Source organism: Poecile atricapillus, chromosome W (genome assembly GCF_030490865.1).
Source record: "Poecile atricapillus isolate bPoeAtr1 chromosome W, bPoeAtr1.hap1, whole genome shotgun sequence".
Lineage (NCBI taxonomy): Eukaryota > Metazoa > Chordata > Aves > Passeriformes > Paridae > Poecile > Poecile atricapillus.
Window position 1 is genome coordinate 64876957 of NC_081288.1, and position 15043 is coordinate 64891999.

The 15043-nt window shown below is 44.2% G+C and overlaps 1 protein-coding gene across 4 annotated transcripts in view; it reads right to left on the bottom strand.

The window, feature by feature from the left end:
* Positions 1-15043, bottom strand: part of LOC131591460 (protein patched homolog 1-like) — a 213093-nt gene that overhangs the window by 22269 nt on the left and 175781 nt on the right. For all 4 annotated transcript variants that reach the window (XM_058862187.1, XM_058862185.1, XM_058862186.1 and 1 more), the window contains one exon: positions 10954-11053. In XM_058862187.1, the coding sequence (XP_058718170.1) occupies positions 10954-11053 (100 nt within the window). The remainder of the gene's footprint in view (positions 1-10953; positions 11054-15043) is intronic.

The window sequence follows — 15043 nt, forward strand, 5'->3', positions numbered from 1 at the left end:
TTTTGGGTTTTCTTTCTGTTTTTTCCCCCTTTTTGGAGAAGGTGCGTTCTGCGGTGGTGGACTGCCTTGGGGCAAATTCCAGGACTGACTGCCTGCAGTTGCAGCACCAAACCGGGAAAGATTGGAGCGGCCCCACTCCATGTGGTCCCCAGCCTGCCAGCAATGCCTAGCCGAAGCAAGAAGGCACCAAGTGGCCCCAGCCTGCTGCTTCTGCCAAGGAAAAGGCAAACTCCCGCCATGAGTTCTACCCTTGACTGAGTACCAGCCACCTTTCTCAACAGAGCTGCTGTCACCAGAGAGATAAGAGGGGGAGAAGAACCTGAGGGCCCTTTCCCTTTGTCTCTTGAACAATAGAGGCATCCATGGGGGCCACCATCTTGGAAGGGAGGAATATTCTGCCATTTTAAGTTTCTCTGTTTCCATGGAGTTTGTGATGATAGGAAAGATATGTGCTAAAGTCTTCACAAACAATTCCATGTGTGAGGGTATGGGTGTTAATATCTTTCAAATGGGTCTTAATGTGTTCACTAACTTCAAGCCACAGGTTTGTTACAGAACCCAGACAGTTTGACTGCTGAAATAGACAAATGGGTCCGCACAAGCCTGAATTTCTGAACATTTGGGAAAATAACGTTTAAGTACGTTGTAGGTGGTTTGGGAAGGCTGTACCTTCCTATTACCTCAGCCAATGGGGAAAGGAAGAGGCCAACATGTGGCCGGGAGTTTAAAAGGAGGCTGTGTCCTCCGAAACCTCAAGAGAGAAAACCTCATGGGCATATGCCCCAGTGGACTCTCTCCCTTTATTTGAATAAAGTTGCAGGACTCTGTCTTCTTTATGGACACTGGCTTTTCATAGCATGATTTTTCCACACAGTGAGATTTAGTAATTTTGTATCTAGTGATTTTTTACTGTTATTTTTTGCCTGTTGCTGCTTCGCCTGTTAGTAAACTTATTTTTTGCACTTATATTTACTCATATTTTGTTTCTCCTTATTGGTGGAAAGGGATTGGTTAAAACAAAGGGGGAGAGCTCATTTAGAGTGTTCCCCTTAGACTATGTTAAACCAAGACAGATGGGTGAGGAACTGGTTCACGGGTCAGGCACAAAGGGTTCTAATGAATGGGGTGACATCAGACTGGCGACTGGTCACTAGTGAGGTTCTGCAGGGGTCCATCTTTGGCTCTGTGCTCTTCAACATCTTCATAAGTGGATCGGACACAGGACTTGAAGGGATACCAAGCACGTTTGCAGATGATAGAAAATTGTGAGGAGCTGTTGACTAGCTCAAATGCAGAGAGACCTTGATAAATTAGAGGGCTGGGCAATCACCAACCATATGAAGTTCAACAAGGGCAAGTGCCAGATTCTGCACCTGGGACAGGTCAACCCTGGATGTATGGACAGACTGGGAAACAAGATGCTGGAAAGCAGTGTCATGGAAAGGGACCAGGGGGTCCTGGTCGATGGCAAGTTGAATGAGTCAGCAGTGCCCTGGCAGCCAGGAAGGCCAAACATATCTTGGGGTGCATCAGGCAAAGCATTGCCAGCCATTCAAGGGATGTGATTGTCCGACTCTGCTCTGCGCTGGTGTGGCCTCACCTCAAGTACTGGGTGACATTAAACTATTAGGGAGTGTCCAAAAAAGGGAAGTGAAGATGGTGAAGGGCCTTGAGTGAAAACCATATGAGGAGCTGCTGAGGTAATTTGGCTTGTTCAGCCTGGAGAAGAGACTGAGTGAAGACTTCATCACAGTCTACAGCTTCCTTGTGAGGCGAAGAGGAGGGGCAGGCACTGATCTCTTCTCTGTGGTGACCAATGACAGGACCTGAGGGAATGGCCTGAAGTTGTGTCGGGGAGGTTAAGGTTGGATATTCAGAAAAAGTTCTTTATCTAGAGTGTGTTTGGGCACTGAAACAGGCTCCCCAGCGAAGTGATCACAGCACCAAGCCTGACAGTTCAAGAAGTGTTTAGACAACACTATCAGGCACATGGCGTGACTTAGGGATGGTGCTGTGCAGGGCCATGAGTTAGACTCAGTGATCCTGGTGGGTCCCTTCCAACTCAGCAAATTCTGTGATTCTGTGAATACTGTATTTGGTGTATGTGGCAAGGTTTTTGTAGCAGGACAGGATGTTTTCAGGGGTGGTCTCTGTGGGAAGAGGTGCCATGTGTTGAACAGTGCCAATTTCAGCTGGCTCCACAACAGCCCCACTGCAGGTCACAGCCAAGCCAATCAATAAACCTGGTGGTGCCTCTGTGAAAACATATCCAAGAAAGCACAGAAATCATCAGACACAGAAGAAAACTTTGTGGTTTAGGAATGGTACTAAGGTCAGAGAAGGAAGAGAAGTTGCTTCATGGTACTGGAGAAGATATTCATTGCAGCCTATGGAAGATCACTGCTGGAGCATTTATTTTTTTCCTGAAGGACTGCAGCCTGTGGGAGAACTCACACTGGAGCAGGGCAAAAGTGTGAGAAGGAAGAAGGAGCAGAGAGAAACCACTAAATACTAAAAGTAATTTCCATCCCCTGTCTTCCTCTGCTGCTTGAGTGGGCATAGGGGAAGCTAGAATGAAGGAGCAAAGTTGGGCATGGGAAAGGGGGAGGAAAGGCATAGTTTCAGTGGTTTTGTTTCTCAGTACCTGAATCTCTTTTAATTTGCAATAAATTAAATTATTTTCCCCAAGTTGAGTCTGTTTTGGCCAAAGCAGCAATTGGTAAGCAATCTCCCTGTCTTTATATCAGTCCATGAGCTGTTTTATCCCTTGTCCCACTGAGGAGGGGGAGTGAATGAGCAGCTGAGTGGGAATTTGGCTGTTAGCCTAACCCACCACAAATACTAAGACCCAAAATAAATACATCCTAAATATTACTAGCACTGTATATATACCTTGTGTTTTATTTTTATACACGCACACACACACACACATATAAAAACATGCAGCATAGCATTACTGATGCTAATAATACATGATAAATATATCTATACATAGCACAACTGTGTTAACTGATCTGAAGGTAATGAATAACGAAATACAAATTTGATAGCTATGAATCCCTTTTTGCTGAACTTGGGCTTTATACTATAAAGTCTTCAACAAACAGGTTGAGCCTTCAACCCACTAAAATTTCTGCTTGAGCCAAGAGGGTACCACAGAGAAGCATAGGGTGGTGAGAGGCACCTTTTGGCAAACTTCTGGTCATGATTATCAGGATGTGCTCTATAGACCACCACTGGTGTAATGTTGGTCCACACAGGGCTTCTTGGTGGTCTAGTGAGTTGAATATTTTGAGGGAAGCAACAGAGGCAGTGGGTGGAAAAAGAGAAGATTTGGTGTCCTGAGCTGACTTTATGATGCTTGTATCCCCAATCGCCTTGTTTATGTTGCATATTAAGTTCTACAACTTTAGGACTGCCTCTGAGAGTGAAGTGGGGGAAAGAAGAAGTACACTGTTTTCAGAAAGAGCACTCACTCCGCCACATACTGCTCCTGGACTGTGCTGTCTGCAACATGGACAAACAGAGGGACAGGGCTCTCATTTGCTTTTAGTTAGTTTTAGCTAGCTGAGGCAGAGAAGTTCCCCGGACTGGGTTTTTTTCTTTTTCTTGGATCTGTCCAAACCTGCTCTGGACTGAAAACCCAGGAAAATACTGGGAGCTCACTCCTGTGGCCCATCGAGGCCTGGGCTTTGGCACTTTCCAGCACCGGAGGGACTGATAAGAACCTGAGAGAGCTGAGCAACACCACATGAAAATAACTTTTTCTGGATTTGCCATCTAATGAAAAACAGGGTGGTGGTGGTGGGGGGGGGTATTCAATTTCTGTTAAATAAACAGGTTTTTTTCCACTTTTCTCTAAGGAAATTTTTTTTCCCAAACCAGTTGGGGGAGGGGCCACTTCAATTTCTTTATTGGAGGGACCCCATTCAGACGTTCTCTCCCAAATTTGCCCTAAACCAGGACAAATACAGTTATTGGCACCCAACGCGTGGCTCGAGAAAGTGGAAGAAACCTGTACTGATTACTGATTGCATTTTGGTTGTACTTGCTCTGTATTGGGATAAAGCAGTCAGTAGCCACATTGTTTGAATGCATAATGTCTCTTGGGGTGGAGGCCTTCATGTGGTTCTGGTCCCTAGACTTTTTTGAGGTTTTAATACCTTTCTGGTCCCTAGGTTTATTTTCTATTCCAGAGATAGCTTCAGTATTGTCCATAACACATAGCTTTTACAGTAGAGGGGCACAGATTAGATTAGCTATTGCCCTGGGCTCGGTGATGATTTATAGGAAGTTCATAAAGGTACTGGAGTTTGTGCCAGGTATGTTTGGCTTATGGTTTCTTCATCCTGCCCTGCCTCCCAGTCCCAGTAGCATGTTTTGGGGGTTTATTAGTAATTGCACCCAGTTTGTTAGAAGAGGAGCTGGGGATGATGTTTTTCAGCCTTTCCTTTCTTTCTTCTCTTTTGAATCTGCTACGTCCCTTTTTGAGAATATTCAGTTTTCCCTGAATGTTAAGGATATCACTTTCCTGGTATTTCATCTGGTAAGCTTCCTATATATGGTCTGCAACTTCTTTAGAGTGAGGGCTGAGATATCAAGAGGAGCTGATGAGACCCCTGACCCAGGAGTAGGCCCAGGTGTTGAAAATCCTGAGTGGTGTGGAGAATGGGAGAGAATAGGCCGGACCCTGAAGGAATTTTCTGATCCCCCAGCCTAGGAATTCTCACATGAACAAATTCAGAACCCAGATGAAGTGGGGAAATATCTGGAAGAGAATTGCCATGATCATTCTAAGGAGAAAAAGATCATTGCAATAAACTGAGCTCTGGCGTATGCTTATCGCATGCTGCTAGATACTGTAGGGCAGGGAGATAAATCAGCAGCTACTCCAGTCACTCAGGCTGCAGCCAAGCCAGCAGCTAAATCAGACAGTGAGCCTAAACCAAAGGTTGTTGCTACCACCATGAAAGGCATGAAACAAAAAGCCAAAACCGATTGACTAATGGATGATGATAATGGTGATGTAGGGGAAGGACCCTCAAGGCCAGCAACTGACACAAAATCAGAGGGTGCTAGTGAGTCCTTTTCCCTGAAGGACCTTAGTGGCCTAAGAAAGGATTACACTCAACGACCTGATGAATCTATAATTAGTTGGTTAGTCTGTCTGTGGGACGCTGCAGGTGAGGCTACAGTTCTGGACAGCACTGAAGCGAGGCATCTGGGGTCCCTGTCGCATGATCCGGTTATCGACCAAGGAATGATAAGGAGGCTGATCATTATAGTCTCTGGGAATGGGTCCTGGGAAGTGTGGCAGAAAGGTATCTGTGTGCAGACAAATTCTATATGCAGCAAACCCAGTGGAAGACCATAGAACAAGGGATTCAACATTTGAGAGAAATGGCAGTGGCAGAGATTGTCTTCTCAGATGACCTAAACACTCAGAATCCAGACTTGGCACCATGTACATCCGTGATGTGGTGAAAACTTGTGTGATTTGGACCACAAGAATATGCTTCTGCTTTAGCAATAATGAAGTGGGATGACAGGGAGGAGACCGTGCTTGATATAGTGAAGAAGCTCTGAGCATATGCAGATGCCGTGCGTGGCCCCACACATGCAAGAATCGCAGCTGTGGAAACACGTCTGCAGAAATTAGAAGACAAATGAAGGAGAATCACAAGAAACTCAGGGAGGAGATGAAAGAGGGCTTTCTCCAAATTTCAGCAATACAGATCAGAAGTTCTGGTACCAAACACAGAAGTTCTCCAGATAGGGAAAGAAAGTACACTCCACGAGCTGAGCTGTGATTCCTCCTGCGTGACTGTGGAGAAGACATGAGGAGATGGGATGGAAAATCTACTGCTGCTCTGGCAAAACAGGTGCGTGAATTGGAAGACAGCAAGACTCAGAGAGGAAGTTTCACCAAAAAAGAAAGCTGCTACAGTAGCCCATAGCCAAACTGCCAGGTATGATGATGATGACACCACATCCAATCCCCCTTATGAAACCTCCAAGACAGATGCGCAGGGAAAGAAGGATAACCAGGCTTAGAGGGGCCTGCCTCTAGCCAGGTAGAGGCTAGGGAAAACCATGTCTTTTGGACTGTGTGGATTCATTGGCCTGGCACATCAGAACCACAAAAATATGAGGCCTTGGTTGACACTGGTGCACAGTGCACATTGATCCCATCAAGACATGTAGGGGCAGAATCTGTTTCTATTGCTGGTGTGACACATGGATCACAGGATTTTACTTTGGTGGAAGCTGATATGAGCCTGACTGGTAATGAATGGAAGAAACACCCCATTGTGACTGGCCCAGAGGCCCCATGCATTTTGGGCATAGACTTCCTCTGAAGCAGGTATTTCAAAGGTCCAAAGGGACTCAGATGAGTGTTTGGGATAGCAGCTGTGGAGGCAGAAGGCATCAAGCAATTGAACACCTTGCCTGGACTATCAGAGAACCCATCTGTAGTAAGACTTCCAAAGGGGGAAGAGCAATGAGTACCAATTGGCACATCGACAGTGTACTGCCGGCAGTATAAAACAGCTTGAGATGCTGTGAATCCCATGCACAAGATCCGAGAGCTGGAGAGCCAAGGGGTGGTCAGCAAAACCCACTCACCCTTCAACAGCCCCATTTGGCCTGTGCGTAAATCTGAAGGAGAATAGAGATTGACTGTGGACTATCATACCTTGAATGAACGGATTCCAACGCTGAGTGTTGCCGTGCTGGACATGCTGGAACTCTAGTATGAGCTGGAGTCCAAGACAGCAAAGTGGTACGCCACTATTGAAATTGCCAGTGCATTTTTTTCCATTCCCCTGTCAGCAGAATGCAGGCCTCAGTTTGCCTTCACATGGAGGGGCGTGCAATACACCTGGAACCGACTGCCCCAGGGGTGGAAGCACAGTCCCACCATCTGTCATGGACTGATTCAGGCTGCACTGGAAAAGGGTGAGGCTCCAGAATATCTGCAGTACATTGATGACAACATTGTGTGGGGGAATATGGATGCAGAGGTATTTGAGAAAGGAGAGAAAATGATCCAGATTCTCCCGAAAGCTGGTTTTGCCATCAAGAAGAGCAAAGTTAAGGGACCTGCTCGAGAGATCCAGTTCCTGGGAGTAAAATGGTGTCCTGGGGTGACTTTATGATACTGGTATTTCCAATTGCCTGGTTTATGTTATATATTAAGTTCTGCACCTTTAAGACTGGCTCTGAGAGTGAAGGGGGGGAGAAGAAGTGCGCAGTTTGTGTTGAAAGAAAACATCACTTCCCCGCATCCTGCCCCTGAACTGTGGTGTCTGCAGCATGGACAGACTGCAGGACAGAGCTTCTCTTTGGGTTTTAGTTAGTTTTAACTAGCTGAGGCAGAGGAGTTGCCTGGACTTTTTTTTCCCCTTTTTTCTTGGATCTGTGCAAACCTGCTCTGGACTGAAAAACACCCAGACAAACCCCGGGAGCTCACACCTGTGGCCCACCGGGGACTGGGCCTCGGCACTTTCCAGCACCAGAGGGACTGATAAGAGCCTGAGAGGGACGAGCTACACCACATGAAAAGGACTTTTCTTCCTGGATTTGCCATCCCATCGAACAGTGAGAGGTTTTATTGTTTAATATTATTCAATTTCTGTTAAATAAACAGTTTTTCCCACTTCTCTTCAAGGAAATCTCTTTTTTCCCGAACCAGTTGGGGGGAGGGATCGTTTGGATTTTGCTTTCCTGGGGAAACCCCATTTAGAGGTTCTCTCCCAAATTTGCCCTAAACTAGGACAAATGGCAAGGTGGATGGCATCAGATTCCCACTGATGTCATCAACAAGATCATATCAATGTCTCCACCAGCCAGCAAGAAGGAAACACAAGCTTTCTTTAGTGCCATAAGTTTTTGGAGAATGCATATTACTGAATACAGCCAGATCATGAGCCCTCTCTACCTGATCACCCACAAAAAGATCACTTTCCAGTGGGGCCCTGAGCAGCAACAAGCCTTCTCTCAAATCAAGCAGGAGATCACTCATGCAGTAACCCATGGTCCAGTCAGAACAGGACCAGATGTGAAGAACATGCTCTACTCTGCAGCCGGGAGCCATGGTCTGTCCTGGAGCCTTTGGCAGAAAGTACCTGGTGAGACTCGAGGCTGACCACTGGGATTCTGGAGTCAAAGCTACAGGGGTCTGGAGCCAACTACACTCCCACAGACAAAGAAATTTTAGCAGCCTATGATAGAGTTCAAGCTGCCTCAGAGGTGATTGGCACAGAAACACAACTCCTCTTGACACCCTGACTACAGGTGCTGGGGTGGATGTTCAAAGCAAAGGTTCCCTCTATCCACCATGCCACCAATGCCACATGAAGCAAGTGGATTGCCCTTATCACACAGCACACCTGAATTTGAAACTGAATTGCCCTGGGATTTTGGAGATAATTACAAACTTCCCAGAAGGTGAAAACTTTGGTCTCACTGATGAAGAGGAACAAGCACAAGTGACACATGATGAAGAAGATCCACTGTACAACCAACTGCCAGCAGAAGAAACAGGTTATGCTCTTTTCACTGATGGTTCCTTTTGCATCGTAGGAATGAAAAGAAAGTGGAAAGCTGCCGTATGGAGCCCCACACGTGACAGGTTGCAGAAGCTACTGAAGGAGAAGTTGGATCAAGACAACTTGTCAAACTCAAAGCTGTTCAATTGGCCCTGGACATTGCTGAAATAGAGAAGTGGCCAAAGCTCTACCTCTACACTGATTCATGTATGGTAGCCAATGGTCTGTGGGGATTGCTGGAGAAATGGAAAAAGGCTAATTGGCAGCACAGAGGAAAACCAATTTGGGCTGCTGATGAGTGGAAAGACATCACTACCAAGGTAGAGAAACTGTCTGTGAAAGTCCATCATGTAGATGCCCATGTCCCCAAGAGTAGGGCTAATGAAAAGCACCAAAATAATAAGCAAATAGATTAGGCTGAAAAGATAGAGGTGTCAAAGATAGACTTAGATTGTCAAGACAAGGGAGAGTTGTTCCTAGCTCAATGGGCTTATGATGCCTCAGGTCATCAGAGTAGAGATGCCACCTATAAGTGGGCACGAGACCGAGGAGTGGATCTAACCATGGACAGTATTTCTCAGGTTATCCATGACTGTGAGACGTGTGCCACGATCAAACAGGCCAAGTGGTTGAAGCCGCTATGGTATGGTGGGTGGAGGTCCAAATATAGGTATGGGGAGGCCTGGCAGATTGACTATATCACCCTTCCCCAAACCCGCCAAGGCAAGCACTACGTGCTCACAATGGTAGAGGCCACCATGGGATGACTGGAAACTTACCCTATGCCTCATGCCACTGCCTGGAACACCATCCTGGGACTTGAAAAGCTGATCCTTTGGAGGCATAGTACTCCTGAGAGGATTGAGTCTGACAATGAGACATTTCAAGAATAGCTTTATAAACACTTGGGCTAGGGAACATGGCACTGAGTGGGTGTACCATATCCCCTACCATGCACCAGCTGCTGGGAAAGTGAAGACGTACAATGGACTATTAAAAGCCACCTTGAAAGCATTGGGTGAGGGATCTTTCAAAAATTTGGAGCAGCATCTAGCAAAAGCCACCTGCATAGTTAACACCCGAGGTTCTACCAACCAAGCAGGCCCTGCCCAATCTGAACCTCAGCATAGAGTAGATGAAGACAAAGTCCCAGTGGTACATGTCAGAGGTTTGCAAGGGAAGACAGTTTGGATCAATTCTGCTTTGAGTACAGACAAACCCATTTGTACCTCAGGGAGATCAGATTGTTGGGTGAGAACCATGAATAAATATCACTGCTGTATATCACTGCCCTTGTCTGTATATATGTATATATATGTGTATGTATATAATGTATGTGCTTGTAGAGTTAGAATATATATTAGTTTTGGTAATAAGTTGACGATATGGGGATAAGGGGTGGAATGTCCTGGGGTGACTTTTTGATGCTTGTATCCCCAATTACCTTGTTTATGTTACATATTAAGTTCTGCACCTTTAAGACTGGCTCTGAGAGAGAAGCAGGGGAGGAAGAAGCGTGCAGTTTCTGTTGCTAAAGAGCACTCACTCCCCCATATCCTGCTCCTGGACTCTGTTTTCTGCAGCACAAACAAACAGGGGGACAGAGCTCTCCATTGCTTTTAGTTAGATTTTAGCTAGCTGAGGCAGAGAAGTTCCCTGGACTGTTTTTTTTTCCTTTTTTCTTGGATCTGTTCAAACCTGCTCTGGACTGAAAACCCAGGCAATCCCCAGGAGCTCACGCCTGTGGCCCACCGGGGCCTGGGCCTTGACACTTTCCAGTGCCGGAGGGACTGATAAGAACCTGAGTGAGCCGAGCAACATGACATGAAAAGGACTTTTTCTGGATTTGCCATTCAATTGAACACCAAGAGGTCTTATTGTTTAATATTATTCCATTTCTGTTAAATAAACAGAGGTTTTTTCCACTTTTCTCCAAGGAAATCTTTTCCCGAACCAGTTGGGGGAGGGATCGCTTGAATTTGTTTTTTGGAGGGACTTCATTTGGAGGTTCTCTCCCAAATTTGCCCTAAACTAGGACACATGGGTACAAAATTAGCTGTCCTTTTCAAAGTCTTGGTGAAAAGCATTGTTTTAGATTGGTGTATAACATATGGTTTTTAAAAGCTTACCTAATATCTACATTTGTAATTAGCATGCTGATTTCAGCCTCTAAACAAATACTTATTAAAAATACTTAAAATGCATAAGAAGGTAAAAGAATACCAAATAAATAACAAATGTAACATTTAAAAATATTAAAAATAAAACTAGACCAAGTAACTTATAGTAGAATTTTTTTAAATCCAAGAGGATTTTTAAAATAAGGAGTTTCTAAATAAGTGGGTCGGTTGCAGGGGGAGAGATAATATCATTATTTCTGTTCACCATTACTTTTACTAACCTCAGGGTATGGTCCAAAGAGTGAAAGCAGAACAGGAAGCAGCACCAATCCATTCAGAACTCCCAAAATGGTTAAGATTGTCAAAACAGCAAAAAAATACCTGAAAAAGGGTTTAAGAGGGTGGGGAGGGGGAAGAGAAGAGGCACAAACATTGTAAGAATGGAGGGTTTGCATACTATTTCAAAATATATAAAAATAAATATACTAAATTAAATCTCAAATATTATTAATATTGCACTAAATAATTATATCACATTATATATAGGGTTTTTTCCTCTGTTTTTTACAATTTGGATTAGAGAATGTACATCACACAACTCAAAGTATTATTTGATAAAACAAAGACAACTGTTTTTCCCTGTAACTTTTACAACAAAATAAGAAGTTAGTAGCACAGTATATGGACTGTCCCATTTATGGTCCAATTTTGCTTTGCGAGAGTGGACTTTTATCATTACTGTATCTTCAGACTGGATATCATGTACTTGCATTCCTGCTGGTATTGGTTGAAGCCATTGGGCTTGTGCTTTATTTTCTTGTAGATGTTTTTGTATTTCCATGTAAATTTGATAACCCATTCATCTCCATCTAAGAGGCTGTCTGTAGGAGTAAAACGGGCTCACGGTGGGAGACTTCTCCAAGCCAGGCTGCTCCGGGGATAAGCAGTTTATTATTTAGGTAGAAGGTGGAAGAGATCCGTTTACACTGCCAGCCACAGCGTAAACGTGCTCAAAGAGGGAGAGAGAGTGGAAAGAGGAGGTAGAGAGAGAGGGGCAAGAGGAGGAAGTGGGGAAGTTAAGAGAGATTAAAAGAGGTTAAGCGAGGTTAAGAGCGGTTAAGAGTACGAAGTTCGTGTTACAATACATTATATCTTTTTATATGGTGAATATTCTAATTCCCAGTAACCAACCAGTACATGACACACATTCTATAGAATTTACATATAGCCTATAAGAACTACTACATTACCATACAGTGTTACATTTTAAACTCTAAAAGCTACTCTTCAAATTCTTCTCTTGCTGCTTCGACCTTCGGATTCACTGTCAGCAGAAGGGTATTGTTCAATCAACAGGGATTCTCCTTCAGCTGGCTAGGCTATTGTTCTTTGGTTATATAGTAACTAACACTCAGTATCCTATAGCTCAAAGCTAGTTTTCATTTCTATTTCGATTATAGGTTTCATATTTTCAGAATCTTTTCCTAAACAATCATATTTATAAGGTTTCCCTGTTTCATCTTCTCCAACAGCTGTTCCGAGCAGAGACAAAGGTCCTGGGTATAATTGTCTGCCAAACACTGTGTTGATGACAACTTTAGAGGTGGGGGGAGGGGGGAGGGGTGTGTGTATTTCCAATATCCTGATATCCTATAGTACTATTCCTAAACTTCAGGCCTTTTTAAACCTATCTGACTACAAGTTTGAGTAATTTTATTATTTCTTTCCATTTCATTGGAGCCTTTGGTATGAGCTGGACAGTGCACCAAAGCAATTTCCCTTGTACGTTTAATAGCTTCCAATAGCATTCAGATTTCAATTCCACTAGAAATATTCTTTTCTGCCGAGGTAATGAACTCTCATTCTTTCCATAGCACAGATGCTGCATGACACTCTCCAAAAGTGTATTTAGAATCAGCATAAATAGTCACTCATTGATTATGTCCCCATCAGGGACATGCTGTTAATTCAGTGTATCCAGCTCCTTGGGAACTCACCAAGGATTGCAGAGGTTCTGTTTCAAGTATCTCTAAGTTTCTCACCACTGCATAGTCTGTGTGTCATTTTTCGTTCCTGTAGTATGAAGATCCATTGGTGAACAAGGTTAGATTCAAGTTCTCTAGAGGGTGATCTCACAGATCTTCTCATAGTTGGCTGGAGTGAAACACTACCTCAGCATAATCATGATGCAACTCACCATCGGAGGGAAGAGGCAATAAAATTGCCGAATTCAAAACAATGTATCTTTTCAATGTAATATTGTCTGCTTTTAAAATTTTTAATTCATAACGATGTGCTCTTTGTGGGGATGATGTTTGTGTAGCATGTGTTTTAAGAATCAGTTCTATTTCACATGGGGGACGCACAGTGGTTGGGTGACCCAGAACCAATGGTTTGCTCCTCTTCATGATAGTTGCTGTTATTGCTGTCATGTTGACACGGGAATTATTCCCTGCTGCTACAGGATCCTGTTCAGTTGAGTAATAAGCCACAGAGCAGCAGTGTGGACCTAGCTTTTGAGTAAGGATGTGTAAGGCCCCAAACAACCTCACTCGACAAGACATTTAAAAGGGCTTACGGTTGTTCATGTACTCCCAGTTAGACGCATGGGAGAAATACCGACAAGATATTCTCAAGAGGTCAAAACAACAAAAAGAACTTTACTGGAAACTTTAAAAAATCAAAGAAATGTCGGCAAAAGGTTTAGAGCAGCATTCGATCAATATGAAACACTTCTTAAAGTATTAACTTGGCCAATTTAACTTGGCAAACTCTAAGCTCGTTTGATTTTAAGTTACTCAAAAATTCCAAGAAGAGGGAATTATAAGAAGAAGAAAGAGAAGAAGACAGAAAAGATATAGAAATCACACATATAGCTCTCAACTCCCAGATTCCAGTGGTGTTCGGATAGAAATTCCAAGAGGAGGTAGGGTCAAGACGTATTCTTGCCTTGTGTTCAGCTTTAAATACCCCTTGGCCTTCCTGGGCCCTTCTCCCAGATGGGACTTGTGATCATGTGGCCACTCAGGAACTGGGTTAGGGGCTCCAGAGGCAGGTGTAGAGCATGGCCTCCATTGTGCCAGTGATTGGCAGCCTGGGATACCAGCTCTAGGGGGGTGGGGGATGTACAGGGCAGTGTATCGCCTCACCAAGGCAAGGCTCGACCCATCCCTTCCCCCACATATATGCACCCCAAAATGTCTTGAGACATCAATTTTCCCAGTCTCTCACAGGACTCTGCTGGCTACTCCTTTGTTCTCATGCACAAAGGGCTTGGAGTGCCAGAGCAGAAACTAAAGCTCCTTTTATAGCATGGATAGTATTTTCTTCCTCTGGAAGAAAACATATAGGCTCCACTTCCTCTGCCTTGGTAGCTTCTGACAATTGTTTACTTAACTCCTTTAGCCCCGGTAACTAGAGTCTGCAATATCCTACTGTGCCTAAAAAATCTTCACAATTGTTTCTTTGTTACTGGTCTAGGTATTTCTACAATAGCCCGGACCCATTCTGGGTCTGCTAATCTCTCTCCTTTTGTCAATATAAATCCTAAATATTTTACTTCCTGATGACACAACTGAAGCTTAGAAAGAGATGCACGGGGGCCATTTTTTCTGCTAAAGCAGTACATAGACAAATAGTATCTTTCAAACAATTTTTGCATGCCTTGCTGTCAAGAAACAAATCGTTTACATATTGTACAAGTCTAGAATCTCCAGGCAATATAATATCTTTCAAATTTTTTCCTTTCCACCCCAACATGTGATTCTTAAAATAGCTGCAGATGTCAGAGGTGGCTTGGGCCGCAAACACACTTACTGCTAATTCATTATTAAAATTCTGGAGAGTCATTCCCCCCCGTAGGTCAACAAAGCCTGTTGCAATCTTCCCCAGTAGTTGCTGGGGTGTTCCTCTGGCCTCTGTCTACATTCCTGTACTTCAGTTCAATTTATTCTTATCTCCTCACAAGCTCTAATTGCGTTTATCAGATCTGCAGCCACTGTTTGGCAATTATCTGTTTGATTATTACAAGCCAAATCAGGATCAACCTGAGGGCAGGCAGTCTGACTTCCCCCTGCCTGTAGGGTTAATTCCACATTGTTTACAACTATCTTATCCTGCTCGTCTGGATGGAACAACTCCATCAACATCAAATCAACATCGGCCCAGGATGGATCATATCCTGAACAAATATCAGAAAATAATGATGCACATCAACCTGTACCTTCCCTTAACCTGGACATTTGATTTCCTCACGTAACCAAATCCCCGGGGTTCCAGGGGTGATGGATGTATATATACATGTAACACTGAAGGTGGGGGAGGAACGTTTCACACATCCATACACACCCCCATCCCCACCACTAGCTCTGT